Here is a 27,862-nt window from a genome sequence, read left to right as displayed (position 1 = left end):
AGTGGAAGAGCGGGAAACATCGTATGCCTCGCGCCTCCTCGGCTAAGCGACAGCAGGGAGCGGCGAACAATCGCGACACTCGACACGAGAACGGGCTTGTAGGTCCAGGAAGGCGCATCGTCAAGCAAAAGAGCAGGAATGAGATCAGACTCGATGGCAGCCCCCGGCCTCACCCCCAATCGTTTTCCGACAACGCCGCTCCCCCGCCGCTCCCCTCGCCTCTGCCTTCGACTTCGAACCCGTGCGCAAACGGAAACGGGAATGGGAACGGCTACCTCCACGGCAGCGACGACATGTCCCTCGACACTGCTCGCCGGCCCTCGGTAGCCGCGTACTCCGAGACCTCCTCCTCCGAGTCGGTGTCCCTGTCGACCTCCCAGGCTGCCGCTGAAGATGCCCACCGCCGGATCGACGTCAATGCTGCCAAGAACAACAACGTCCACCGGGACACTGGTTTCATCGACCTCGCCTACACTGTCCTCCGATCGTGCCCCCTGCATGACACCATCGCCATCCTTATCATTCTCATGCAGCTGTCCCCAGTCGCCTTGTCGAGCATCTACATGCTCTTCACTCTCCTGACCTTCGTCCCGCCTGTCACCACTAGCTCCGGCCTCAGCCTCACCGAGATTTTCGATGGCCCTGGCGCCCCTAATTTGTGGACCTTGGTTGGGCTGGACCTGTTCTTCCTCATCGTTTTTGCCTTCATGCCCCTGCAGGATCTGATTCTGGATTTTGCACAGGTGGTGATAGCCATGACTTTGGGGGGTGGCGCAAGCTCAAGAGCAGGGACAACACACAACATTTTCTTGTGTGCTGGAATAGTTCTTTTCAACCATTTTGGGCACCACCAGGCGATCAACAGATACTCCAATTTCAAGACTTTTTTCGGGGGCCCCTGGGGCACACCGGATGCGGACGATCCTTTGGAACCTGTTTCGATCAGCTACGAGAGGAAAGGACCGAAGGGATTGTTTCGGAGTATTTTGGCTATACATATTCTTGTTCAAGGACTCGTTCGATATGTCAGGGAATGGTATCTGCGGCGTGAGAAACGCGATTTACTATCTCAGAACCAATCTGATCCTGAAGTCGGGAAGACACCCACTTTTGCAGGGGACGCGGCCACGGACGGAGGAGGGAATCCCCCTCCAGATGTGGCTGAGGCGAACAGACAATTGACAAGCACAACAATATCGAACAAAAAAAGAAGGAAACAGAGTCATCAAGTGCGTATTCGACAGCCACTTTGGGCAGCTTTGGCAAGCACGAAGATTGTTATGGTGAAGGAGTATGAGCTCTCACATGCTGCATCCGAATCTGCGGGCTCCAACGCAACAGACATTCATAATCTAGGCAACGCACCTTTCAATACGCAGCCGGAACAGATTTGGATTTGCTACGTTGGTTGCGACACCGTGTGCTTCAACACGAGTCCATTTCCAAACCGCCCTCCTACCGAGAACACTGACGAAGACAGCGATGGGAAGGGGACTTCATATGTTGATACCTCTAAACCTTTCTACGTCAAGGTGAACAATGCTATCTGGCAGCCGACGCGCATCATGCCGATAGATGATGGAGAGGAGGAAGGCGTGCAGGGAACGAGATGGACAGGCGATATTTTTGGACTGACACCCATGTCTAACTATGAGTGCGAGTTCGTGAGTAGCCGCACCGGCCAGGCCATCTTCTCGACTAGTCTCAGGACGATTCCAGCCAAGATCAAGGACAACGACGCATTGAAGGCACCGGCTCCCCGTTCGCAGTATCGACACCAGTCTCCTGCGACAACCCTGAGAACTTCAATAGCCGGCCTGGAACAGAAACTGAACGATGAAAAGGCTAGGCTGAAGTCTCTCAGGAGGGACAACAACAGGAAGACGAATGCGCTTAAGAAGGACATCGACAGATTGACTTCGGCAGTTCAGTCAGCTGGCGGGAATGACGAGAAACTCAGGCAGAAAATCGCACAGAACATGACGCAGCAGAAACAGGCAGAACAGGCTATTGCAGAGCTTCAGGAGCAAGTCAAGGAATTGCAGTCAATTCCGGAGGAGGTTCTGGCAGACTATCGAAAGAAGCAGGGCCAGTACAACACGGAGAAAGGGCAGTTCGACCAGGCCAAGGGCGCGTTTAAGAGCTTCAAACACTCTGTCGATCAGGACGCCAAGGCCCTTGATGACGAGCGAACGAGCCTGCAGGCTAAGCGAACGAAGATTGCTGCTAGGCTCAACAAGGTCGACGGTGAGCATGCGCGCATAACAGATGCCAATGCCCGTGGCCTCGATGAGGCCGATCGCCGTCGACAAGAGACCGCTGCCTTCGAGAGCGAAGCTGTCCGCAGGGAGAAGGATTACGCCGATCGTTTAGCGATTGCACGCGCCCACAATGAGGATAAGACGCAAAACGCAGCCAACATGGCCACCGTGCTGGAGGGCATACTCAACAATTTCAATCAAGCCGAGTACTCAGCCTTCTACGAGCGCCAGGAGGCCGCTGCCTACCACAACGCGGCCTCCCAGTGGCCACAGTATGCGCAAACTCACACATGGTCTCCGGCAACGTCTGCAGCACTTCCTAATGCGACGCTCGCAACAGCCCCGGCTCCGAATCCTCTGTTCTCCCACGGCACCTTTCCACAGTACCAGCACCCAACGCATGTGCCACTGCCGCGTAAGTCGCGAGGCCGCTCTTCGTCCATGTTGAGCGACGTCTCTGGCTTCACCCAGTCCACCGACGACGAAAACGACGGCAGCAACGGCTCGAACAACAACAGCAGCGGTCACATCAACGCGACCACGATAACGCGAGGCAGCAGCACTATCAATGCCACTGCCGCGCCTTTCCTCCCGCCTGCTCACAGCCACTCTGCCAGCCAGAGCCCCTTCGGCCAATACGCGTACCCGGCAGGGGACGTGCGGAGCCCTCCAGGGTTCCCGCCGTACCAGCCAGGCGATGTTGCCCGCAAGGCGTCCGGCTCCGGCTCCGGCTCCGGCTCCATGCGGAGTGGTACTGCGAGCAGCGAGGGGAGCAACAGGGACCCAACTAGCCCTATCCAAATAGGAGCTCGTTGATTGTCTTGCTCTGCTGTCTTTTTGGTCGTTGCTGTGTTTTCGTTGGTCTTGCGTTTGGCTGCGACTGTCCTGCGCCGTCTTCGGCCCGCCCCCTTTTCCTACGGACTCGACATGACTCGTTCAGCTTGAACAGTCGTACTCACCGTCCACGGGTCTCGGGTCGTGGGTGATGCGGTGTCATCGTCTCCCTCCTGGTACTGCTGCCCTGTCTCTGCTGCTGCCCCTTCTTGCCTATCTGTGCCGTCAGCGCCCGCGCCGGGTCTCTCTTGGATCTTTGGGGTCTCGGTTGTCGGAAATCATCTGTTCATAGGTAGATCTGGATCGTCAGCTTAGCATGCGATGTGGTTGTGCAAAGTAGGTTATGTCGAATGCAATCGGAAAAGTTTCTTGTTCCTTTTATATCATACGTCGCTTTCGTCCCATGTGCCTCTGTCGATGTGTGATCTTTTTCTGCCTCGCCTGCTGCTATTAAACAGGTCGCGGGTTAAGCCATGTGCCTTATTTCAAGTGGCCTGTGCTCATGTTGGACCTTGCTCGCATCATGTTGGTGCACAAGTCTGATTCGTAACGTCGGTTGACACCATGATTCCGGAACTTCAGACCATCGTCGAGCATATGATTGACCCTTTGCAACCCTCCCCTCCCCGAGCCTTCCCAAAAACTAGAGAACGTCCATGCACGCCCCAGTCTGAATTTCACACAACCTACGGGTAGTCACATCTCGGCATCCTCAGTCTTGTCATATATATGTTAAGACTGTTGCATTCGCGCAATAGCTTCGGTTGGACATTGAGAGACCACTTATTGGGGATTTAGTTTGGCTCTCTACAATGATAGTGAGTGTATTGAAGCTGGTAAGATTTCCTGGCAGACACTTTCATGAAGAAAGCTGATCTCCTCGCTTTTCTGATACATAGTCGGTGCTTATAGCCACTGTGAACGGCTTCATCTGCCAATCTGTATAATTCCTCAACCTTGTCACCTGGGCTCTCAAAGCCAGCAAAAGACAACCACTGCCTCATGCACGCTTGTACATCAGCTTATAGCAGAACCCATTCACCATTTAGATGTGCCCCGCCTTCTCTTGCGCCTATTTTCCTTGATTGATTGCTGACGCCACCATAATATTGCTTGGTGGCATGGCAGTGAACGAGCGTATAGATGTTGAGAAATGAGACAAAAAGAGCGCCCGATTTTCCAAAGCGGGTTGTGGTTTCGCCGTTTTCGCTTCTCAGGATTCCACAGTCTTTGTTTTAGATTCCTATTGCTTTGTGATCTCGTCGACTTTCACCAACTGTTGTATTTTCAAGACAAAGCCGTGCCTCCACTTGCGGTCGATTGTACACAATTGTATCAAGAAATGATTAATTACTTTAGCTGTATGTATCTTTTTTGTGGATGTCTTAAAGAAAGTAATAGCACAACAGCAAACTTGAAGAATTTCTAATAAGTCTGTTGCCTGTTATTACATTTTTCTTCTGGAATATACATGGAGTATTCCGGGCTTTTCTCCTTGATCAAGCAACTATCGTATCATACGAGCCTGGAACCACATAACTGAACAAATCACAACAAGAATTGAAGTGAAAAAGAATGGACGCCCGAAATGTTTCTAGGCGCCGGCGTCGGGGATCATGTTTTCCTTGTTTCCTCCTTTTCTTGGTTCTCGCTTGGGGAGTCATTATGATGGTATTCAACATCGGTCGAGTTATGACATTGGAGGACTTGTTCGCACCCCGCTGGGTAGAGGATGATGTTAATAATAAGCCTCTAACTCACTACGACGTGCTGCACGTTAGCCCTTTGGTGGAGCATGCGACACTACGGAAATTGCGGAAGGAACTGTCTGTCAAATTGCACCCGGTGAGTACAGAACGTCCAAATATGTATGCTTGTGCTTCCTCCCATGGGATTGCATAAAATGTCTGGGATTTCCGAGAATATTCTTACGCGTATAAACTGCCTTAAATTACTTTCCATGGCTTGCAAATTTTCATGAATAATACTGGCAGGAAAGGAAGTTCTCTTCCAGCCTCGTCTCTCAGCACAGACTTACCTCATCATGTCCCTCATAGCTGATTACCCAACTGCAGGATAAATCAGTTGACACACCAGATGCCTGGAGCAGGTGGGCGATCATGAATCACGCATTCCAGGTCCTGCTTGATGGAAGACGGCGCTGTGAATATGACAAGGCAAACCACATCAAGGGAATTTATTACTGGCAGGCCTGCGATCGTACCTTTCGCCACGAGCACCGACAAGAGATACGGGAGCAGTCCCTGGAGATCCAAGAAATGTGGGCATCCAACGATAAGAACCCCGTGACAACACCTGAGGACTACCCAGCGCTGTCGGGCCCTGAGGATGAGCTGACAGCGTCGAATTCAGAGGAGCCGAAGGTGTCGAGAGATCAAGAGGAGCCGCGAATGCCGGAGACTGAAGAGACATTGTCAGAAGCGAATGAGGACGAGTCATCAGGTTCGAGAGGTGTGTGCAGGATACCAGAGTCGGAGACTGACGAGTCATCGTCGGATGCGAACCAGGACGAGTCATCGGGCCGGAAAACTGAGAGCATGCCACCACTGGCAGCAGCCGAGTACAGGCCAGAAGTGCCGGTCAAAACATATAGGAAAGATGGGAGAGATGAAACCCGGCCGGCCGACCCTGTCAAGATAGTGTCATCGGCTGTAGCTCGAACTTGGGGCGGTGTTGTGCATTATTGGATTATTGTTAGGGGTGCGACTGCCTACTATGGCGAGCAGGTGGTCTCATATGTTGAAAGTCTTTTTGGTTTGAAGATTGAGGAAGTGGAAACATAGCATTTCGTCTATAGTCTCCTAGGTAACCTTTGAATTTTAATAGAGAGGCGATGAAGCTGAATCATATGGCTAGAAAATACAAATACTACAAAAATATGGGGCCGATGGGTCTGTGGCTGTGAATCTCAAAAGGCCGCGTTGCGACACATATAAATGTCGCTTGTGGATGAGGGATGTGCATGACTATTTCGATAAGCCATGTTACGGTGGACCATGGGAAAGCTCCAAGTAATATTTGGTCTGTTCAACAACGATGTATGGATATAACAGAGGCCAAACGTGCTTATATTCTAGGAAGCTAGCTGCCCGCCTGGGCAAAGACAACGCCCCCCAGTGCTCAAATTCTGTAACGTTTCCGTGTCCCTCGACTCCATGATATGATGAAGAATAACTGTGAAAGCGACACCAGAACACCGTGGCTGGTAGGTATCATAATGAATGGTCATGAGTTCGTAAGCATCATCCCGTCGTGAAACCTCACATCGCCCGGCATTTAACTCGGACCGTGCCGTGGACCAGTCTCTTTCAATACCCCTTCGCTGTCACGGCCCCAACCGCCAAAATCTCCAACCTTCCAGCATACAGCTTCATCACATGGCACACAGGATCACCCCAGATGATGCCCCTGAGCTGCTCATCTGTCGCCATCTGCGCTACCACCCCCTCGTTCAGCCGCTCCTCCACCGTCTTCTTCCCCTTAAGCCTCGCCTTCTGCTCGCCCGACCGCAGGACAACGATCCTGCCCGCGTTGCTGAGCGGGCTGGGTGGGACTTTCCACACCGGCTTGTTATTGGCCGGGGCCGGCGCACTACTACCCCTGCTCTTGGACGACTTCGTGGACTTGCCAGACTTGGCCGACACCAGCGAGCTCTTCGACTGCTTCTGCTTCGGGCACTCCAGCAGCGCCAGCTTGGACGGGGGCTTCGCGAGCGTGGTCGTCACGGGCGCGGGCGTCGCGAACAGCTCCAGCAGGCTCCGCACGTACGCCTTGTCCGCCCTGGCCACGGGGTCGCCCTCGTTGACGAAGCTCAGGAAGAGGCTCTTGCGCAGGTCCGCCCGGCCCTCGGGCTTCTGCAGCGGCAGGAGCGTGATGGGCGGCGCGCCGAAGGTCACGCAGTGCACCCGCCTGAAGCACCCGGTGAGTGAGTTGAGCTCAGACTGGGCGGCCTTTGACGTCGACAGCATGTGCGCGTAGAGGAGGGCCGCGACCGCGCCGCCGGCTGAGTGGCCGGTGATCAGCAGGCTGTAGGATGCGCGTCCTGGGTCTTCTTGGAGGAGTTGTCGCAGGCGGGCGGCGACTGGCTTGATCATCTTACGGGCTGCGGTGAGAAAGCCCGAGTGGCAGTAGTTGCCAGCGTCATCCTTTAAGATGTTTGTTAGTGTCGCGTGGCACGTTCAGATTCGCAAGAAGGGGTTGATTGCTTACCAAGAACCCGGCTGGTGAAGTCGGTGCCGTGTTCAAGTTCACGGCCCAATCCATAAACGTAGCTGTACCCCTAATCGCGAAGACAATGGTATTCATATGATCCATGGGGACTGATTTGATCGTCATTGCCCTTGCGCCGCTGTGAAAATTTGCGCCCACTTGGAAATCCTTTTCCGCACCTCGAGCCTTCTCGTAAACCCGGTCTGAGTATTGCGCCGCCAAACATAGCAGAGGCCAAGTGGGAATGTACAGCTTGAGTGGTGGCAGATTCATAGGCAGCCGGGAGTTAGCGTACAGCTCTACCTTTGCGAAGTAATTGCCGGACATGACACTCGCTGCAACTGCAGTAGTCTGGCCTTTCGGAGCATCACGCCCTTTTGTTGGAGATTGGTTCTTCTTTGGTCTGCTCAGCTGGCCCCTTGTGGCGACTTCTGTCGACGACGAGGAGTCTGAGGCTGAGTCCGCATGGTAAGTGAACAGGTCTCTTTCATTCCCTGCATATCGGTCCCGGTCGATCTGGGTCATGACATCGTTGAATCGATCACATATTTGGTTCATGGCTGCAGCACCCGGGCCAGAAAACTGATTGCTTTGTCCACCCCGGAGATTCAGACCGTCATTGAGAAAGGTCGGGACAACCCCAGGTATAAGCTGGTCGGCGAGGTTGACTGCAGATCCAATGACCATCCTCGAAAAAGGCACGGCATTTCCATGATGTCCTTGGGTTTCTCCGTTTGATGGCGGGGGTGCCAACAGGTAGTAGTGCTGATTGACCACGACTGGTGCTTGCTGTGCTTGCTGTTGATATGGGTACGGTGGAGGTGGTGAAAGCCCTTCATTCCATCCAGACGGGGGTGGGAGGTAGCCAGCAGGTTGGAAGCCAGGACATGATGAGTCTGCCTCCGTGATACCGGATGTCTGGGGAGCATGATACTGTGCCGGAGGGGTTTGGCCTTGGCACGGCCTCGTGTCAACCGGAACAGGGACCGGTCCTCCAGGCCTCGGCGGTAACTTCTTGGTCTTATTGCGAGAGAACCAACCCATCTTGATGATCGTCAATTTTGACTTTGCAGTGGTCTTAGCATCAGGCTGGCTCAAGAGGAAAAGCTCCGAACATATCTATCAAGTATCACCGGGGGCAGGCTGTCACAAGATAAGGGCATGGCACCGAGGCGTACACGGGTGCGACGGGTTTCTCGGTCCTGTGCCGTCAAGAATGACGACGACGCGCAATTCAACGCAGCTGAAGCGGAAACACTAGGAGAGGGCATGACACAGCCCGAGAGGTTTAATCTGGAAACGTCCTCGCGGCAGCCTTTATTAAGAAACATGCCAGGAAGAGAGCAGAACCAGGGGTGGTTCTTTCAGAAAAAAGGCAACGAGGGGCGTCACCCAACAACGAGTAACCCTAATGCTGGGCTCGTGCAACTAGCCGCTTTTAAGACAAAAGAGGCTTGGCAGGCACTGCGCGCCCCTGTCAGGAAGCACCTTTAGGCGTTGATTCGCTGAACGGGGCCTGGCGCTGCCCCAATGGCGTCCTGCGCACGAACACTTCCTCCACTCTCAGCGAGGTGGGACGGCCTGGCGAACCACGGCGAGAGCCTGAGATAGATGAATGCTATGGTCTTGCATGAGTGTGACTCGGGACTTGTTCCACTGGGGCGGCGATACTTGGAGGGGTTTCACCAAGCTGAAGTCTGCCAGAGTGCCTGCAGAAGGCTGTTCCTGGGTGCTCGAATGATATTCAATTTCATCGAAGACTATTTGACGATAGGCCTTCGAGTGGCTGGGGAGGCAATCAAGCTTTGTCGAAGTTGAGTCAAGCTGCCTTGTGCCCCAAGTCCAGAAGCAACAATCCTACATGATATGCAGGCCGGGCAACCACTCTTACCGCGCCTAATATGCACGTAGCCGCCCGAGTGGTGATTGTGGGGGACCAAAGTCAACCTTGTCGTACGCGGGGACGATTCCGAGGACGGCACTACTTTGGCTGCATGATGTCTAAAGACCAGAGTCCTAGCGGTAGGCTGGGGCTTGCCCACACTGTTTGAGTCTAGCTAAACGTGGGCTGTCCTTATGCAAGGACGGACTTTCGCGGACAACGCGCTGGATTCGTCGACTTCTTGCTCGCTTGGCTCTTCGACAATGGATATGAAAATACGGCCGATAGGAGACGACCGAGTAAAGACCTCATTGGGATCCTGTCGACATGGTGTCAATATGACTCGCAACCCTAGACCTGTAGAAAGCATTATCTGGTCTCAATGACTGTGGAAGAAGTGGAATGACTCCAGTCTTGTTGTACTCGGCCCCTTGCAAAGTGGGCAGACTCGAGACTTTCAGCTTCTTGAGGCGCATGTATCACTGGATCTCCGACCTCACCGGCCTCTTGACGAGTGCATAGTCCGCACATGCACTGCATCGCGTACAAACACTGAGAACTGGCTTGGAGAGCCTACCGCAACCTGACGCTAGACACATTGGCCTAATGTCACCCGATGGCAAGTATCAAGCCCGATCGGCTTCAGGAGTCGATTTGCATACGACGAACAAGGCCCATAGTCTTCTCTCCGGCATGCTCTTCTGCACGGCGGCTCTAAATTGTCCGTCAACCATACTACAACTCTGACATAGTTTTCGCTCCTCGACGTTGAGGCGAGAACTGATTGAATCGTAGCCATCGGGGAACGAGCCTGCTGTCACGACTGTTAGACACACAGACACAACTAGCTGGCCTTGTTTTTGCCAGATCTTATAGTTGCCTTCTCACGTGTCTCCCACCTCAAGTGATGGCCGGCTTCGAGGATGCTGAGCTTGTTAGAATTTCTCCAGGTCCATGTCAGCATTGATGGTATCAGCATATGCGACCAGCTTCTTCGAACTTCCGAGTCACCACTTTTCACTTTGGTGATCAGCCAACTACTTCCTGGATTCCTACCACCATGGCCAAAGCCCGCTGTCTCCCAGTCAAGGATGCCAAAGACATCCTCGGTCTCGGGACCGAGAAAGATATTCCCGCATGGTACGTCTGTGCGGATAAAATGTCTGCGTTGTCCGGAAGCCGCACAAGGTAAATGGGTATCCATCCCAGGTGGGTATTCCCAGCTAGAGCGACGAGCTCTTCGTGATATTCTTTGATGATGGTCTTGAAGAGCCCATATGTGGCTCTTTTCTTCGGCCCGTGACAGTGAATTGTCTCCTTGGAAAAGGACCCAGTCCATGTAGATTCAGGCGGGCAGATGCTATGCAATTTAGCAAAGCAAGGCTTCAGCTGACTGATCTCTCGTGATGAGCCTTACTGTTCGTCTTGCTCTACGCTTCTTCGAGTTCGACCTCTGGCCCATCGTGAATCAGGCGTCTTCGTCATCGTGCCTTCCCAGACGGAGCTCGACAATGGTAGCTACAGAGACAGTGTGACTCTGCATCGATTTGATAGCTTCACTTTTCTGCGAATCTGGGAGGTTCTGTCCACCTTACGGACCATCTTGGTGTCCAGCGTAATACGTCCGGGCTGTCCATAGATCATACGCACCGGCGATTCAAAGGGCAGCGCGTTTGCCTTTGCCTTTCCATTTTCTCTTTTGAGAGGTTGTGTGAGGCAAAGTGATGAGATGACACAGTCATGGAAGATTTCGAATCCAGGGTGATTTCCGTCGCTGAAGATGTGGCTTCCTAGCGGAGATAGTGAAGTGCAGGTTCTTGGTGCGCAGCACATACAGGCAAAGAGGGGGAAATTGTCCTCATACATTGACCCAATTAGCATGTCGTGGCGCTTCCACGAAGGCCCACTATATCGTGTTGTTCGTAATGCTGGTGCGGGCACGTCCTCGTCACTGAATGCAAATTGTCGAGGAGCGCAAGTGGAGTGTCGACTCGATGGCACGGCGCGCGGTATGTACTCGGCTCATTGGAGATATAGCTTCAGCCTGACTTGATACAGCTGCTCAGGACTTACAATGAGGTATTCTGAGCATATTCGAGAGAGGGGGGAAGCCAATTGATGAAGAAGACTGACTTGACTGAGCGAGAAATATCTTGGTCGCCCAGGTGGAAATGAGCAAGCCATCAGTCGCCTGAGGTCAGGGTATTAAAGCAGTCAGTTTCCTGCAATTGCCAGGGATCCATGTCGGTGTGGGGCCCGTCGCGACCCGCAGGCTCATCCCGAGCGTAGGCTGCATATGACCCAGGCAGGGTCTAAGCTTCCCTGGCCTTCTCAAACAGATTCATGCAACTGGAGACAACGTTCGACGACTTCTCTCGCAGTCGGCAGACCGTATACCACCGATTTTGAGCACGTCGAAGCATCGGCATGCCTCTAGAGACGACATGGACTTCGTAGGTCCCCGCGTGGTTCCAATGCGAGGAATCGTGCCTGCGCTGACACCCGTCCCCAGTGGTCGCGACTGATTGCGAATACCCCCTTAGCCGAGAGCTCGCGACGAGAATCCGCGAAGGACCCGGTCAGACGCCTGCGGCGTTTCGAGAAGGAATACAGCCATCTTCTGGTGCGTGCAGCTGTACATCGATCGTCTCCCACGGCGCCCTCGATTCTGACTTGTCCCCACCCCAACAGCAAGCATGGCGCCATTCCTCCAACCTCGCCAACGACTATGAGGCCGCCGAGGAGGTCGAGATTCGCCTGCAAGACCTCACCAACATCCTCAGCGACGAGACCCGAAGGCCCCTCCCGCACCCATGCATTGCTTTTTCGGCCAACAAGCAGCTGTACATACCCATCGCCAAGATAGCCACCACCTCGTACAATGAATGGATCATCAAGGAGGCAGTGCTGTTCTTCGCGACCCTCGTCGAGAGCGAGGAGGAGGCCTTTGTCGAAAGCGAGGCATTCGCCGCCAGTTTGACGAACCTACTTGTTAAGATCACCGGCGCCAACAGCATCCGGCTGGGTTCAGACACCGAAGCACGCGTGGTTGAACTGGCTTTCAACATCACCACTAAGATCCGGCTGGAACCAAACATACTGTCTTCGTGGTTCAAGCTACACCGCGACAGGCAGCAGGACGAGAGAAACCAAGACAACCGAGACAAGTTTGAAGGAAGGACGCAGAAACAAGACTTCCCCCTGTTCTACTTACTGGTCGATTACATCCACCATGAGGGCAAAGTCGGTGATTTCGCGAGGACTGGCTTGCTCTATATCATTGAGGCCGCCTCCAACTCAGTCGAGCTCGAGCAATGGATTGTAGAGAGCGATCTATCAACTCTCATGGCCACAGGTCTTGGGGCTCTCTACAGCCAGCTAAGTGGGAAGCTGGTAATAGACTACCCTACCCATGACCTTCCCCCTATCCTCGCTCTGTCGGATTATCAACCCCCTGTTGCTACCCACGAGGTCATGCCGTCGACAGATCCAGGCTTTCAGGCTCATCTGGAGACATTCCTATCACATCTGGTGTTTTGGCAGGACGTTCTGAACCATTGTAATTCTATCGAGGTTAAGTCCACGCTGCTAGAGCACTTCCAGATAATTTTCCTACAACAATTGCTGTAGGTCGCCCCCTAGCATGAGAGCTACGATGCACTGCTAATTCCCCACAGATACCCGTCTCTCCTAGAATCATCCGATCTTGATGGAGGCTCGTCAGTTGCCGTTTTAACTTATCTTCGCCAAATACTAGAGGCCCTGGACCATCCCGATATGATCAACCTCATTCTTCATTACCTGCTTGGCCTGCCAGATATTGTGACGACATCTCCCGAAGCCACCTCCAATTCTGTCAGCAAGGCTAGGAAAAGGAAGTCGATGGATCTAGCGACAATGATGGCCTCCAAGGCTGATGACACCCTCGATCCTCTCTTATACACCCTTGTCGATCTGATCCTGGCGTGCCTACGGTCACCCAGTCATCAGACAATCCATGTCACGCTTCAACTTGTATCCGCGATCCTTAAGAGGCATCATCGATACGCAGTAACAACGTTGATACGGACGGAGAATCTCTACGGGGATATACCTCACCGTACTGTTGGGGCCCAGCAACAAGAACTGGAGTTCTTGATGTCACTTGCTGGTGTGATTGGAGGCCAAGATAACTTCGACGAGGTGTACGAAAACATTCTGAAGGACACCACGTCACGACTGGAGAGCCACCCTTGTTCCTTGAAGCTCACTGTCCCAAAGATCAATGTCAACAACCACAAATTGCCGTCCGTTCCGGACTCTCTGCCAGGGGCCCCTCGAGATGTTCGGCCACATACTATACGACCCGATGACCCGTTGTTAACCATTTTGCTTGATCACCTGGAGCTCTTCTTCCTCAATCCGGTCGAGACAAATCTCGGTATCACAGAAACACTGTTCGACCTCGCAATATGCGGGTACATGAGTCTCGAGGGCTGGCTCCTACGTCACCCAGAGAAATACATATATGATGCGGATGATGCATATCAGCCACTCTCACCCAGAGAGCAAGGCGAGGATACTCTGGATATGGATCTTGAAAAGATGCTTGCTGAAGATCCTGAGACATACGATATGATCAACAAGTGTCGCCGCAGGCCAACCTGGTCCTCGTCCAATTTACCACGACTCTTGAAAGTATTGCAGTTGCTCACGGATGAGGTCGCCACATATCGCGAAACGATTCCTCGTTTCCACGATCTTCTTCAGCAACGACGCGAATCCTTCCAAATTGCTGACTCTGCTTCTACTCCCATGCCCAGACGTGTTCAGCCACCTTCTAGCACACCAGGGTCAGGCACACCCGCATGGGCTCCGGGGAGTATGAACACCTCTAGAAGCGGTTCTCCTCAACGGGCAGGCGGGCTGGAAGGCTTTGCGCAGCGTATCCTGAAGGATCTCAATGACCTCGGATCACCCAATCGGTCCAACAGCCCACGTGGGCCTCATCTGGCAGTACCAGGCGGGCCACCTCTATCAGGTGGCTTTGGAATCGGGACCCCATCCTCCGTCAAGGGCCCCCCGGTTCCACCCAAGGACTCTTACAAGTACGAAACGCCAATCAAGGGCGGAGCCGGACTTAACAGATCGTACTCGCCGGCTGGCCCAAAGACTGACCAGGACCCCGTCAAGGCGAGCCAAGCCGCTGCCTTCCAGGCTGTGGACCAGCAGATCTTGGCGAGGAAGGTCGGCCTCCCGGACAAGACGAAGATGAATCCTCTGAAGCTGGGAGGGAAGATCGAGGACGAGACTCCACCGACGCCACCGGCAAAGGACGATGCGCCCGGAGCGGACGGGCAGAACGAGAGCACACCGGCGGCAGACGGCGACAAAGATGACACGCAGAGCAGCATCGCAAACGTGGACTCGCATACGCCGCCCGAGGAAAAGAAGGTGTCCGTCTCGCACGTTCTCACCAACATCATTGTCCTGCAGTCGTTCCTATTCGAGCTGGCGGCACTGGTGCAGGTGAGAGCTGGCATCTTCGACGACGAGGTACAGTTCGCATAGACGAGGGAATGAGTGGAAGAAGAACGATCCTTTTTTCCTTTCCTCGCTTTTTTTTATTTGGTCATAGAAAGGATAAGCCGTCGCGCTGTCATTTTGAACAATACCCTCGCTTCTATTCCTGTTATTTACCTGCTCTGCATTGCTTGATCCTAGATAACAAACAAGGTGTGTGCGCTCGCTCGTGCGCACCTTTGCCGATGTTTTTTCCGGAGCGTCGCAAGCATTGCGTTGGTGTTCATGTTGGTTGGCAGGTTCCGGTTATGTGACGGCTGGATCGTTTCCGGTTCCTGCTGTGCAAATATGGGGTCGGGTGACCACGCCTGATGGCCATGGGCGGGATAGACTGCCTAGAATTCAGCATCTTCATTTCCCGCATACCACTGCGTCGTGACTTCATTGGGTCGATTTGGTGCTCGAGTGCAATCCTCGGTGACTGCTTCATTGCTTGCTCTGTGAAGTTGTGCTTCCATGTAACACGTGTGGCCCGTTTGCGGCGATATTATTGACGACTGATCCAAAGACAAGTGCTCTTGTGGGTCATGATTCTAAGGTAGTCTACGTCAACATACAATCTGATTCTCGTATACGCCGCACCTCCTGATGAACGTATCTCCATTCCATTGCTCCTGACTTTCGCTGTCCCTGCTTGAAGAGAGACTGGGCAGGCCGATCTGCTGAAGCGAGAAACTGGCTGCGACGGACGCCAGAGCTGAAGCCTGAACAACGTCTTTACCACAGGCTGACATGGCAAAGGCCAAGGCACCGAGGAAGGTGTTGCCGGCGCCTGTTGCATCTACGATGGTAAATTGGTTGTCGTAGAAGGCTGGTAGCCATTTGTGTCGCCCGTGAATAGAGTTTGAGGAGACGAGGCAACCATCCCCGCCAGCGCGGACGATGATGGCGCCCCTGCTATCTGGGCCGATACCGCCGTCAAGGAAAGTTTCTGCGTATTGCTCCAGCAATTTCCGGTCGAGGGTACTGTCACCAGAAATTGATTTGGAATCTTCGAAAAGTGCCTGAAACTCAAGATGGTTGGGCGAGAAAACGTCCACGAGCTTCGCTGCAGCAAGTTGCTGCTCCCTCATGTCCGGCTTACAGGAACCTGGCAATGGCTCCCAGACAAGCAGCGGGTGATGTTTGATATGGCTGCTTTCTCTGAGTTTGAGAAGCTGTTGGATCTGCTCTTGGGCAAGATCCGGACTCGCAAGAAGGTGGAAAGCAGAAGAGCCTAATAGAGATGACGGAGCCAGATCACTCGGCGCTGGTTGAAGCCGTTCCGTCGTGTATTGAAACGTCTTGCCTGGGAGAACTTAATTTACAAAGAAGATTCAGTCGTGCACAATCGACTTACGGCCGAACACGCTGTCTTCATATACCAGCAATCCCCGGGTGGACTGTCTCCCCGGTTTCCTCGACACCAACAGATCCATGCCCCAGCTTTCAAATTGAGCCAGCGTCGTCTCAGGGAAGTCATCGCCCGCCAGAACCACACACCCAATCTCGTGAGATCGGTCCCTGCCGGCAACCAAGCGTGCGCCCAGCGTACTGTAGGCGCCGGAGCCGCCCGGCACGTCGTGCAGAGTTGGGGCGTGCGGGAAGCGCAGCTCGTCCAGGACGACCATGCCGAGGGAGACGAAGCTTGGGGCCATCCTTTGATGACAATCCTGAGAGCAGTGGTATCGGTAGAGTCAGAGTGGGATGATGCGCTTCGTCGGCTTTTTGCAGATACACAAAGCGGTAAATGTTCGTTGCCGGTTCGGCGGAGCCGGCACTGCGAGTTCCCCACGGTCAGGAACCTCTTATCGTTCTTGGGATGAGCGATGCGTCGCATCACAAGAACAATTTCCTGTGTGAGCTTGTGACTTTGGATTCCGCGTGACTTTCAATACTAAATCGATATCGAATTACAAAGCCAAAATTTTCGTCATGGGCACGCCGTCCATACTCCGACTCGATCTCAAGCCCAAAACCTGGTTGACGCTGGACTATTGGAGGCTCGAAACACCACGGGCATCATTCGCAACAAAGGGCGGCTGGTCGAACGAAGACGTCGATGTGGTGGCGCCTGATAAAAGAACTTGGAAAGAAATCGATTACCTCTGGCTGTGGCTGGCAGATGGTGCAAACGTGGGGACAATGCAGCAGGCCGGGTCAATTCTTGCTCTGGGACTCAGCTGGCGGGAAGCATCTGCAGCAATGTCAGTCCAAGGCCACCCGGAATATTGAGAATGCATGATTCTGACCCAGCTGGTGATTAATAGTGCAATCGGAAACGTTCTTATCGCAATGACTGTGGCCTTGAATGGTGCTATCGGTGCTAAACATCACATTCCATTCTCGATTGCCTCGAGAGCATCCATGGGCTTCTACTTTTCGTATTTTGCTGTAGCATCTCGCCTTGTTCTAGGCTTGATATACTTTGGGTAGGAAATACCTGAACCAAGGAATCGTGAAATGGGTAACAACCGAAGTTGCTGATATCAGTCTCGCAGTATCAACTCATACATCGGCGCCTCTTGTATGCTCATCATGCTCGAGTCCATTTGGCCGAGTTTAAGGACGTTTCCGAACACTTTAGCGGCATCTTCAAGCATTTCCAGCAACAAGATGATTGCTTACTTCGTATTTTGGACCTGTGGGTAGCGTTTAAGCTGGCGGAACCACAATATCAAGTTGGTGAAGCTGACCCATTATGTAGTGCAGTTTCCTCTATTACTCATCAACCCGAGAAAGATGAAATGGCTTTTCTTTGTCAAATCGATCTTCGCTGTAGTAGCTGCTTTTGCCATGCTTGGTTGGGCAGTCAAGACGGGTGGAGTCGGGCCTGTTTTTTCTCAGCCTGCGAGGGTCGTCGGCAACGCTAAAAGTTGGGCCTGGGTGATGAGCATGAACGTGGCTGTCAGTGGAAAGACCACGCTTGCCTTGAATATTGTAAGCTGAAAGAGCTTCACGACGTGTTCCAAGCCACCAGAAATGCTGACTGATTGTCTTCTTCACAGTCTGACCTCACCCGCTACGGAAACAAGCCATCAGTTGCTTACTGGCAACTTCTCTTCATCCCCGTTGTCTACTGGACATTCTCCTTCATCGGAATTGTCATTGCATCCGCCGGTCAGTCCATATACGGCACTTTATACTGGGACCCAACATCCATCATCGGCCTGTGGACAAACCGTGCTGCCGCGTTCTTCTGTGCTTTTGCCTTTGGTCTCGCAACACTGGGCACAAATATATCAACAAACTCGATCGCAACGAGCAATGATCTGGCGTTCCTTGTACCACGGTGGTTAAATATCCGGAGAGGCGCTGTTATCACCGCTCTTGTTGGAGGCTGGGCGACTTGTCCATGGAAAATTCAGGCCAGTGCTAAAAGTTTGACTACATTTCTCAGCGGGTATATCATTGTTCTTGCCCCAGTCGTGGCTATCATGGTGAGTGACTTTTATCTCTAACAACGAGAGCGGCTGAGTATCGAATATGACACTAAGGGTGGCATCAGATCTCCGATTACTGGATCATTCATCGTCGCCGGCTCCACATTCCCATGCTGTACCAGAACGACGGAATCTATGGTTATTCGTATGGAATCAACTGGCGCGCGTTGGTCGCTTTGCTGGTGGCTGTTCCCATCAACCTTCCGGGTTTAATACACGCCATCGATGCTAGTGTCAATATTGGGAACTATACATACTTTTGTAAGCTTTTCCTGACAATATCTTCGAACATCCCCGAGCAGTATATCCCATGAAATGACTAACATCAGCCATAGATAAAGCATCGTGGTTAACGGCAACATTTATATCGGCGGCTATATATCTGGGTTTGAGTCTTCTCGCCCCTCCATACAAGACACTGCTGGTTGAAGACGTGCCTGGTCACGATGATGATTGGGGAGTACATGATTGCGATATTCCGAGCAAGTTGGCTGGGGAAGACCAAAGTAAGCTGGCCTAGAGAGAAACCAGATTCATGATTTGGCCGAGAGGAAGAGTACACCGAACAGTATGTTTTCAGAGACAAGAGTGTTCTTATGTATTGTTCAAATCTCATCCGAGGTGTAAGATCATTCATGCCCTTTATGAGTGTGGTGATGCGAACCACTTTGTTTGAGAAAGCCAAGCCAAGCCCGCAACCAGGCTACCTATGTAATTCAACTATTGAACGTCTGGTTTCCGCGAATCAATCCTAATTACGACTTGCCACTACATACTAGAAATAATGTATGTTTCTCAGAAAGCCGTGATCTAATACAAGTCCAGAAGGCCAGTAGTGATGCGCCTTGCTTGATCGAGAGACAGCGCCGCGATCCTTTTTCCTGTCGTCATTATTCATCTCATGCAGCTATGCGTATGAAATTCCGATTGAGTGCCTCAGGAAAGCAACTATATAATTGGAAGTAGAGACGGAGACGTCCTCAGTGGATTCAAAGCGCCAATGGTTCCATGAAAGGTGAACTTGCCAATATACTAGTACGCTCTACAACCTCGCTGTAGGGACTGCTGATGCGTCAAGCACAGCAACTTTTTTTCTCCTCCCATTTGCATGGCCTCTCGAACCGTTCCTCTTGCAGCCAGTAGATGTGGGAAGCTAAGCGACATTTCTCGGATGAAATTTGACTAGCAAGGCGGGCTTCTTCCACAGCCCAAATGAAATGCATGCCTGATTCCAGTCCTCGATCTCCCGGGACACCAGCTCCAGGTCATAAGCAAACACGACCTGCGCGAGGGTGATCCGCAGCTCAAGATATGCTAAATTAACCCCTAAACAGGCCCGTGGGCCACTGCCAAATGTTTATTAGTTGAGCCTCGGTTCATGCTTAAGTCTCGGTGGCATATCTACCTACCTGGAAAATGGTTGAAAGGCTTTCTTGTCGTCTCCAAAGCCCTTCCCTATCCACCTCTCCGGACGGAAGCTTTCCGGTTCTACCCAGTAACGTGGATCAATGGCTAGTGGGTAGTTCTCACAAGAGACGATATAACCTGCCGGGACATACTGGCCATCGATCAATGCCCCTGGGCTGACGCGAGGCAGCCCGGCTGCAACTGGTGGAAATAATCTGAGGCCTTCTTCGATGACCCCGTGGAGGTATTCGCACCTAGCTGTAGAATCACCCGTTATATCATCCATAGACTTGAAGGAACTCCGAACCTCGTCTGTCAGTCTCTTGAGGCAGTCCTGGTTCTTGAGCAAATACCACGTCGTACCAGCAAGGGAAGTGGCCGTCGTTTCTGAGCCGGCAATAAGGAGAACCTGTGCGTTTCCCATCAGGTATTCTTCGCTGATCTCCTTCCTCTTTATGAGATGGCCGAAAAAGTCTCCCCTCTTCAGGGAGTCTCCCATCTCCATTCTTTTCCTAGCCTTCTCCTTCGACAAAGTCTGATGTTCCAAGTAATGCCTTTTCCACTCCTCTATCTTCTTGGGGCCCAAGAAGAAACGGATGAGCGGCTGTAGCCAGAGCTTTTTCTTGAATCTCTCAGCAAGTCCCTCAAATATCACTGAATCTAAAACCAGGTTCACCCAGTGGTTCGAGCCATTCGCCAGAGCGCCAAAAGGCTCCCCGAAAGCGAGATCACCTAGCAAGAGTACTCAACAAAGTTGTATGTGACTGTGAAGCTAGACTAAAGCTTACCGATAACATCAAAAGTAAGCCAGTTGTATGCTTCGGTCACATTGACAGGCTTGAGCCCGCCTGCGCCAAAATTGCCAAGCTGCTTCATGAACAGGTTGACATACTGATGCACCACGTCTTCCTGGTCTCGCAGAGCTCGAGCACTGAAAGCATGGGAGAGAGCCTTGCGTTGCGCCGCATGCACAGCAGGATCCCTCACAGAAGAGATGCGAGGCTCCTCAGTGTCGTAGGCGTCTGACTTTAGGAACCTTTCCTTTCCGGTAGTCACATGTCCATAGATATCACGGTAAGCCTGCACCGACGCGAAAGAAAGTTCATTAGGCGCAAGTCGCAGGACATCACCTGAAGTGAATAGATTAGACACAGTGCATGCTCTCGAATACAAAAGAATTGCAATGAGGCTAGGTAACTCACCATACTTGCGGTGTTGCTCCAGCATGTTGAAGACGTGTTTCCCGGACATCGCTGACTTCCATTTCCATGCCTACATCAAACCTGTCAGCAGAAGCTGACGTGTTTGCATATTTGCGGCCACCATACTTGCCTCAGTCAGAGAGGCGACCATGGGCCCTGGGAATTTGGCCAGAGGGTGGAAGAAGAGCAAGTAAATGCATCGCGTGATGAGGAACAATATGGCCTGTCTATTATTTTAGCGTTTTGAAGGACATCATCAGCACCGGTTTGCTTACAACACCGAGAGCGAGCAGAAAAAGATTTGGCGTGCTCGGAAACTGAATATGCTGGACTGGAGACATCGTTGAAGAGCTTTTACGAGGAACAGAATGTGAGAGCCACACGGGTGCTCAAGAGTAAATCCAATGGTATCTATATAGACTCGACTTGATCGTACCCGTACTCGTACTCTCAACGTTGCGATGATTGAAGCAACAGTGCATGCACCTGTCTCCGCATCACCCGGAGTTCCCCTGATTGATTTATCCACGCACTCACCCCCACCTCCGCCCCAATAAGGTTGCGGGACCACGCGAACACGGTTTCAGACGAGCATTAAGTTAAGGTTGCTAATCTAGAAAACATTCGCAGACGTGCACGCGGGTTGCCGCGTGGGCAAACGGCGTCTTTGATGGTATTTGGCGGGAATTGTTGCGTATTCATTGAATGTCTGATTCACCCAACGTTGTGCGGAGCTATCCATCATCGCCGTCAAGGTTTCATGCAATCGATTACTTTCGAATATCAAGTGTATGCAGCGCACTTTCGACTCATTAATGCTCTTTGCTGATCGAAGGTGACGGTTGTCATATCCACATGTCGATGATGAGATACTATCGAGGACAAAACGTATTTTTCTTGAACGAGCATCAGCCCTGAGGCTTTTGGCCATAAACATAGATACTGTCAGGTATGTTAGTTCGAATACATAGGCCAGAAAGAGGGGTGATGTTGTCCAAACCCACATTTCTGCAGAGCCGTCGACACTATTGTCTCGAAGCTCCTGTCGCACCTGTGCGAGCAGAACCTGGATCTCTTCTCGAGACCATCCAAGATGAGACAGAGGCCGCAGGGCAAGGGCTTCGACGACCATGAGGAAATTCTGTTTCAGTAGGATTCCAAGGTTGCGAGAATGACGTCCCCTAGCCCAGGTCCCAAGGGGCCATATGAATCGTTTCTCCTCAATGTTCACGAAGCCCCTCTCCGTCATCAGGCTCTTCATCTCCTGGAAGCCGGTGACGCTGATTCCCTGACTTTGCACGCCCTGTACAATCAAATCGCAGTACTTTTTGATCGCACTCCTGTTGGCGGCTTCGCCGTGAAACACCGGCTGGTGATTGAATTCCTGCATCTCGAGCCATCCTCCAGGCTCCAGTGCCTGGTAGGCCTCCCTGACAAAATTCGCGTAGTTCCGCCAGCAAAGCACCGAAGCTCTGGCGTGGATAAAGTCAAATTTGCTCCGAAAGTTCCATGGGTCTTCGGCGTCGTCCACTTCAAACCTTGGTCTTCCTGTCAGAAGGCGTAATATTGCCGGCGCGCAAGAGACTTACCGGCAGTTGACGGGGACGTATTGCGGTTGTATTGGGCTGAGATCCGTGCCCAAAACGTCACACATCGGAAATGCGTCTGCAAAATCAATTGCCCAGTTCCCTGTTCCTGTCATAAGATCCCTACTATGCGTTAGTCACCTGGTACCGAGCCCGAAGCGATGCATTCTTGGAAGATTCTGATATGAGACGAATGGGGTTCTACAGCGGGAGAAGATTTATACTGACAGGCACCTCCTCGGGTTCTCGCGCACTGGGGCTAGAAACAATTTCCCGTGTACTGTTTCCAGGTAGAGAAGATGTTGCAGGTCCATTCTCTCCTGTTCTCTAACATCATTTGGTAACAAGTATTCTAGACAAGCTTTCTGTTAGCAGTTGTCAGTTGTCACTCATTTGATTCAATGCAACCCTACTTGAAGCTTTATAGCTATGATATGTCCTGCCATTTTCCTCAATAAATGAAAAGAACTCGTCAGGTGCTGTCATTGTCGAAAGAACATCAGTCCCGATTGCCGAGTCGGCCACGCTGTCCGAGTCAACATCTTCATCTGGTCCAGAATCATGCGTCTCCGGAGCTGTCGAACTCTCGGCCAAAGCTTCTGCTTCTCGGCCCGGGCTTCCTGCAGCTTCTGTTTCTCTTGGTGAAGGCGCCTCGGAATCTCCGGACGGGTGGTTGCTCATCGTAAGCAGGGGAAGAAAAGCCTGAATGGCTACATCGATGGACAAGTCGACGTTGCAGCCCCCTTTAAGCTCTAGTAAGCTTGAGGCTGGCAGGTGACTTGGGGTGTCACGACTTGGCAGGCCGAGTTGATGCAGATAAACCTCTGCCAGCGTGGGAAGTCAAACGACATACATAGCAAGAAATCTTGGAGTGGACCCGCCCCTTTCTTCGCTCCAATTGGCTTGAACAGGGGCCCAGAGATCTGTTGGTTCTCCGCTCCCATTTATATCCGACGGATTAAAGATGTGAATGGACGCAAAGGCGTAAGACTATAGTGCTGCAATGTCAACGGACCCTGACAAATTGTCACACAAACACGTGGCATCCAACATCAGTAGTGGAGATCTGCAATAAAGATCTCATCTGATGCAAAGTGATTTCGGACTCGGATGGTTGATAAGGGTCGTTGAAAAGTTATATCCGGAAGTGAAACCGGTTGACTCGCGGGCGTTGGCCCACTTCTGGCAATACGACGACGGGCCATCACGGGCTTGCCGGATCCGGCTGTCAAGCAGATTAGCTACATGTTCTCAGTACGGTTGAAGGCTACGTTGATGCTTCTCAGCCATACATGCTATAATCATGCGAGAAAACGCACACAACGAGTCCTTTAAGGCTGGCCGTTCTTGATGCATACATAGACAAATATATATGTACACTTTCAAGCGATCAACTCGCTTCTGACCCGCCTGGAAGCGCAATACCAAAATGAAGGTGAAAAGAAATTTGTGTGGGAATTAGCATTACCACGGCTCATGCCTTGGGTAGTAGGAGACTCTAAGCTTTATCTTGGTAAGGAAACAAGGAGCGCGAGCCTTGGGTATAGTACACATGATATCCATCCCAGAGAAATTGACCACAATGCGCCGATGGAACAATATCGGAGCAGCCCAACCAATCACCGTATCCTTCTAAGATGTGTACAGATAGATGGACGACTCATGCAAGCTGACTCTCAGATTGCCTTGAACTACTCAAATCCATTCAAATCAAAATCACAGCCACGCAAATTCCGACCGTCGATATAATCGCCCGCAAAACACTCATCTGACCAGTTGGAGCCGCTGACTCAGATCCTGAGGCACTCGCCGTGCCATTCGTCCCGTTCGAAGACGCTGAAGAATTCACAGCCGAAAGTGTCGTCGTAATCTTGAGGACAAAACTCTTAGTATCAGAAGACCTGGTGGAGGGTCTCACTCACCAAAGGCTTCAGACCACCATTGATAAACTCTGGTGACCTCCAGTCCGACCAGTCGTGGTTCAGCAACCCCCACGTCTCATCGTAATCCTGTTTTCCCTGCCGCACATAGTAACTGCCTGAGATCACCCATATCATCCACCCCTGATTAGGTACCTGATCTTTGAGAAACGCCTGCACGCACTCGGCGTACGTGTCATTTTGCCACGTCGTTGCATCGTTGGTGAAGCCAAATTCGGTCATCATCACAGGGAATTTGTTTGTTGCATTATCTCTAACGGCAGAGTATCCGGCGTCGAAGAGATTCTCGTTGTAGAGAGGACAATTATCCACCGGGATCACTATGTCGTAGCTGTGAAGCTCTAGGACCAGCTTGTTCTCGTACCCGGCGAAATCGGACTTGTTGAACGTTTGGTTGCTCGGCTCGAAGGGTTCACCGTTAACAACAGTGGACAGGTCAACGCCTCCGTTGATACCCGACAGGAAGACGAGCACGTCTGAATTAGCAGAGTTAATGGCATTTGAACCCCTTTTCACTTGATCGTACCAGACTTCCCACGTGTAATTCTCGACAGTGGGTGGCTCAGGCGAGGAGAAAGGAGGGCGCAGCTCATTGTACAAAGACATAGACATCAAATTTGGCCAGACTTTCCCCTGCATATCAGTTAGTAAGCCCGGTCGCACTTATAGGGTAAATGGAGTGAAGCGTAGACGTACATGTTCAGCCATGTAGGCAAGTCCTCGTGTCCAATTTGTTGGTGAGAAAAAGGTGTCACCCCACCAAGCGTTTCCGTCGAATGGGGTACAGCACCATGATGCTTGAGAAACATGGTTGTCCAGATGAACGTAGATGTTCTGTCGAGCGCATTCTTCTGCGATGGCATCATAGACCTGAAGTCTCGTCGTATTCGAACTGAATGATGGGTTTTTGGCGGTCACTTTGTTCAAGATTTCCGTGCCATTGTCCTGGCCTAAGGCGCTGATGAACGACTTCTCGATTGATATGTCGGTCATGTTGTTCATGTAAATCTGGTCAATGAGCTCGGTGGCGTATGTCAGCCGTATCGAGTTCATTCCCAGGCTCCTGATCTTGGAAACGATGTTCTCAATCGACTGGTACTGCAAGCCTTCAGGCACCATAGTCTCGGCAGCTCCTGGCCACTTTGATGATTCATGTCAGTTGCCATCCCAGAAAGGCACTACTGTGAGCCAGTCGTAGAGCCTGTGTTTTCGAGATGGGAGTCGGCCTACATTTACACCAGCATACGTAACTTTGTTGCCGGTCGCGTCAAGAATAGAAGACCCTTCCGTGACGAATGGCCCGTTGGGCCATGGCTGCGCCGCTGATAGGGCGCTCAAGGCTGCTGCCATCAGCAGCCTGAGCGTTCGTAAGGACATGATTGATTTGAGAAGTGAAATCAAACAATGGGCATCGAGCTCGGCGTTAAAATTCTTGGCTTGCCGTGCGGCGCCCCCCAACTTTAAATACTGCACGCGGCCTGCGGGGAACCTCTACGTGCACTGACTTCGAGCACCCGTGCGAACGCTACTCGGCATGACGTCCCACCAAGCGCAAGGCGGCGAAACCTTGAAGTTTTGTATTGTTGTGACTGGCTAATATCCCTGGCCGGCCTTATCTGCAACTTTTGCTTGTTTAATACATCAGATGATGGCCCATTTTATGCTGATTCTCGTGTAGGAGAAATTTGGACGGTTTTCTGAGCCGAATTGGGAGTTCGAGGTGATTGGAGTACCAAATGGATGCAACCCAGTAAAAGTGATCTTTAAATGGTTTGTTTAGGTCTAAGCTTCAACGACAGCTGCATTTGGCTTCTCAAAACAAAATTATCTGCGGATGTATGCACGTAACACCTGAGAACGTAGCTTTTAGTATACATAATAAGCAGCATTAAATGAGCTTCTAAAGACGAGTGCAAGCTCAGTGAAGTGATAAAAAGAATCGATGTGGTGGTGGTATCACTGTTCAAGCCTCACTACGTTCCTGCGCGGAGAGCGGAAGAACACCAACCATTTGAAACTGGGCGATCATATCCCACTTCCATTGACAGCTGACATTCAATGCGGTGCTGTTACCACAAAGTTGGAAAGTGGGCAAAGTACTGTCTTCAAAATGAATATACATCCAGCTCACCATTTTCCCATGAACCACAGGTGAGCCTCTGGGCCTGAAATGGTATCTAGCAATGCACCGCACCCTTTCTCTAAACCTCTTCAAAAAGTTGTGTTCTCTGAAGATTTTCGTCAACAAACTTGCTTGGGAAGAGACAGTTATTTGAATAAGGTGCAAAGAGTCTGACATAGAGATGTGCAATACAATCAGGTGTCTTCGCTGAATCTAGACTTTATTTGTCAAAGTGGTCATGGTAGGTCTGAGAATGTATGCAACTGGATGAGAGTACTCTTGCATTGGCGAGCGAGTCTGCCGCAAACGCCGCGGAACCTAGAAAAGCCCCGAAAACGAGAAATATTTCAAATATATATTATCGAAGATGTATCACTCCCATTCGTCATTGCCTAGTCAATATCACGAACAATTTCAATTTACTGGGAATCATTTGCTAAAGCTGTACAGATCTTGACACTCCATTAGTACGTGTTGCATTTCTTTGTCAGCGGGTCACATTTATCCTAATATAGCTCCTCGAATTCGGTCAAATGGTTCTGGTCCGTGACCCAACAATTACGTCCGTGTATGCCCAAGCCATGCTACTAACTATGCTTTCACGCACTGCCTTCAACCGACTATCAATGTGGAAGTGGCGGGCCCTCGTGTCGCGTGCCTCGCCTGCTTACGCAATGGGTCAGTGGAGTCCACGAGGCCTTTCTCTTCTGTCTCGGTGTGTGTCACCTCATCTCTCAGTTAACGAGGCCTCACTCAAGCCTGGGTAGCACCAGGCGGGCCGGCGCGTCGCGGCTCAGCGAGCCGTTGCCTATACTTACACAGTTGCGTGGTATTTGGGAAGGGAGACTATGTGGTTGATGTCACGGGTGTGGGAAAATTATCCTCAACAACTATTGGGCGTGATGACACTCCGGGGTCACATCCCTCAGCATAGGAATGCAGATGCCAAATGCTCACTTTTGTGTCACGATTTAGACTTGACAAGTAGGTCTCACGGCATGGGAAATCAAAAGACAGCGGCCAGTTGGAAAGAACAGCCACAACTTGAATATGCTGATCAGTGCAGCCGACGGGATTTCGGGTATGCAGGAAGCTATGCAGGACCAGTGGTCACGCGCAGGGCCTCTAGGGGCGAGAAGTCTACAAATCAAGTGTTGTATCATTCAGGTTTTATGGAATAACAATCACGGATTGAGGGGGCGGCAGGTAAGCGCTTGTCTGCCACTGTCTGGGGCAATTCCCGTGGCGAGGTGGCGGTCTCCCGGAAAAATGTTACCTGAACGTCCGAAATGGGCGCAAAGAATCAGATATTGATGCCATTGCACTGATGATTTTGCAAGCTTTGCAGGAAAAGGAAGGAGGTAAAGCCATACCACCTCGTTGAGCGCATAAGCGAGCAATACCAAGAACAAAA

At 51.7% G+C, this 27,862-nt stretch overlaps 8 protein-coding genes across 8 annotated transcripts; 4 read left to right on the top strand and 4 right to left on the bottom strand.

The window, feature by feature from the left end:
* Positions 1-23: 23 nt before the first annotated feature.
* Positions 24-3,077, top strand: J7T55_004632 (uncharacterized protein; the record flags this gene model as incomplete). The annotated part of the gene is made up of 1 exon (XM_053130342.1): positions 24-3,077. The coding sequence occupies one exon, from the start codon at positions 24-26 to the stop codon at positions 3,075-3,077; it is 3,054 nt and encodes a 1,017-aa protein (XP_052991560.1).
* Positions 3,078-4,760: 1,683 nt separating this feature from the next.
* On the top strand, positions 4,761-5,899 carry J7T55_004631 (uncharacterized protein; the record flags this gene model as incomplete). The annotated part of the gene is made up of 2 exons (XM_053130341.1): positions 4,761-4,940; positions 5,171-5,899. 2 exons carry the CDS (start codon positions 4,761-4,763, stop codon positions 5,897-5,899), a joined length of 909 nt encoding a protein of 302 aa, XP_052991559.1.
* Positions 5,900-6,424: 525 nt separating this feature from the next.
* J7T55_004630 (uncharacterized protein) lies at positions 6,425-8,369 on the bottom strand (the record flags this gene model as incomplete). The annotated part of the gene is made up of 2 exons (XM_053130340.1): positions 6,425-7,261; positions 7,326-8,369. The coding sequence occupies 2 exons, from the start codon at positions 8,367-8,369 to the stop codon at positions 6,425-6,427; spliced, it is 1,881 nt and encodes a 626-aa protein (XP_052991558.1).
* A 1,898-nt stretch (positions 8,370-10,267) lies between these two features.
* Positions 10,268-14,757, top strand: J7T55_004629 (uncharacterized protein; the record flags this gene model as incomplete). Its single annotated transcript, XM_053130339.1, has 6 exons — positions 10,268-10,347; positions 10,619-10,681; positions 11,002-11,216; positions 11,751-11,830; positions 11,899-12,833; positions 12,885-14,757. 6 exons carry the CDS (start codon positions 10,268-10,270, stop codon positions 14,755-14,757), a joined length of 3,246 nt encoding a protein of 1,081 aa, XP_052991557.1.
* A 235-nt stretch (positions 14,758-14,992) lies between these two features.
* Positions 14,993-16,406, bottom strand: J7T55_004628 (uncharacterized protein; the record flags this gene model as incomplete). Its single annotated transcript, XM_053130338.1, has 3 exons — positions 14,993-15,220; positions 15,327-16,018; positions 16,109-16,406. 3 exons carry the CDS (start codon positions 16,404-16,406, stop codon positions 14,993-14,995), a joined length of 1,218 nt encoding a protein of 405 aa, XP_052991556.1.
* Positions 16,407-16,683: 277 nt separating this feature from the next.
* J7T55_004627 (uncharacterized protein) lies at positions 16,684-18,505 on the top strand (the record flags this gene model as incomplete). The annotated part of the gene is made up of 6 exons (XM_053130337.1): positions 16,684-16,955; positions 17,019-17,180; positions 17,250-17,392; positions 17,456-17,688; positions 17,757-18,188; positions 18,257-18,505. 6 exons carry the CDS (start codon positions 16,684-16,686, stop codon positions 18,503-18,505), a joined length of 1,491 nt encoding a protein of 496 aa, XP_052991555.1.
* Positions 18,506-19,344: 839 nt separating this feature from the next.
* On the bottom strand, positions 19,345-20,825 carry J7T55_004626 (uncharacterized protein; the record flags this gene model as incomplete). The annotated part of the gene is made up of 4 exons (XM_053130336.1): positions 19,345-19,537; positions 19,601-20,330; positions 20,387-20,728; positions 20,801-20,825. 4 exons carry the CDS (start codon positions 20,823-20,825, stop codon positions 19,345-19,347), a joined length of 1,290 nt encoding a protein of 429 aa, XP_052991554.1.
* Positions 20,826-21,708: 883 nt separating this feature from the next.
* J7T55_004625 (uncharacterized protein) lies at positions 21,709-25,703 on the bottom strand (the record flags this gene model as incomplete). The annotated part of the gene is made up of 10 exons (XM_053130335.1): positions 21,709-21,742; positions 21,805-22,338; positions 22,390-22,509; positions 22,615-22,738; positions 22,800-23,210; positions 23,567-23,611; positions 24,160-24,256; positions 24,309-24,959; positions 25,023-25,466; positions 25,557-25,703. 10 exons carry the CDS (start codon positions 25,701-25,703, stop codon positions 21,709-21,711), a joined length of 2,607 nt encoding a protein of 868 aa, XP_052991553.1.
* Between the last annotated feature and the right edge of the window lie 2,159 nt (positions 25,704-27,862).

The sequence above is a fragment of the Diaporthe amygdali genome (genome assembly GCF_026229845.1).
Source record: "Diaporthe amygdali strain CAA958 chromosome Unknown NODE_22_length_803717_cov_65_427750, whole genome shotgun sequence".
Lineage (NCBI taxonomy): Eukaryota > Fungi > Ascomycota > Sordariomycetes > Diaporthales > Diaporthaceae > Diaporthe > Diaporthe amygdali.
The sequence above is the reverse complement of the archived record's forward strand: the minus strand, read 5'-3'. Positions and strand labels throughout refer to the sequence as shown.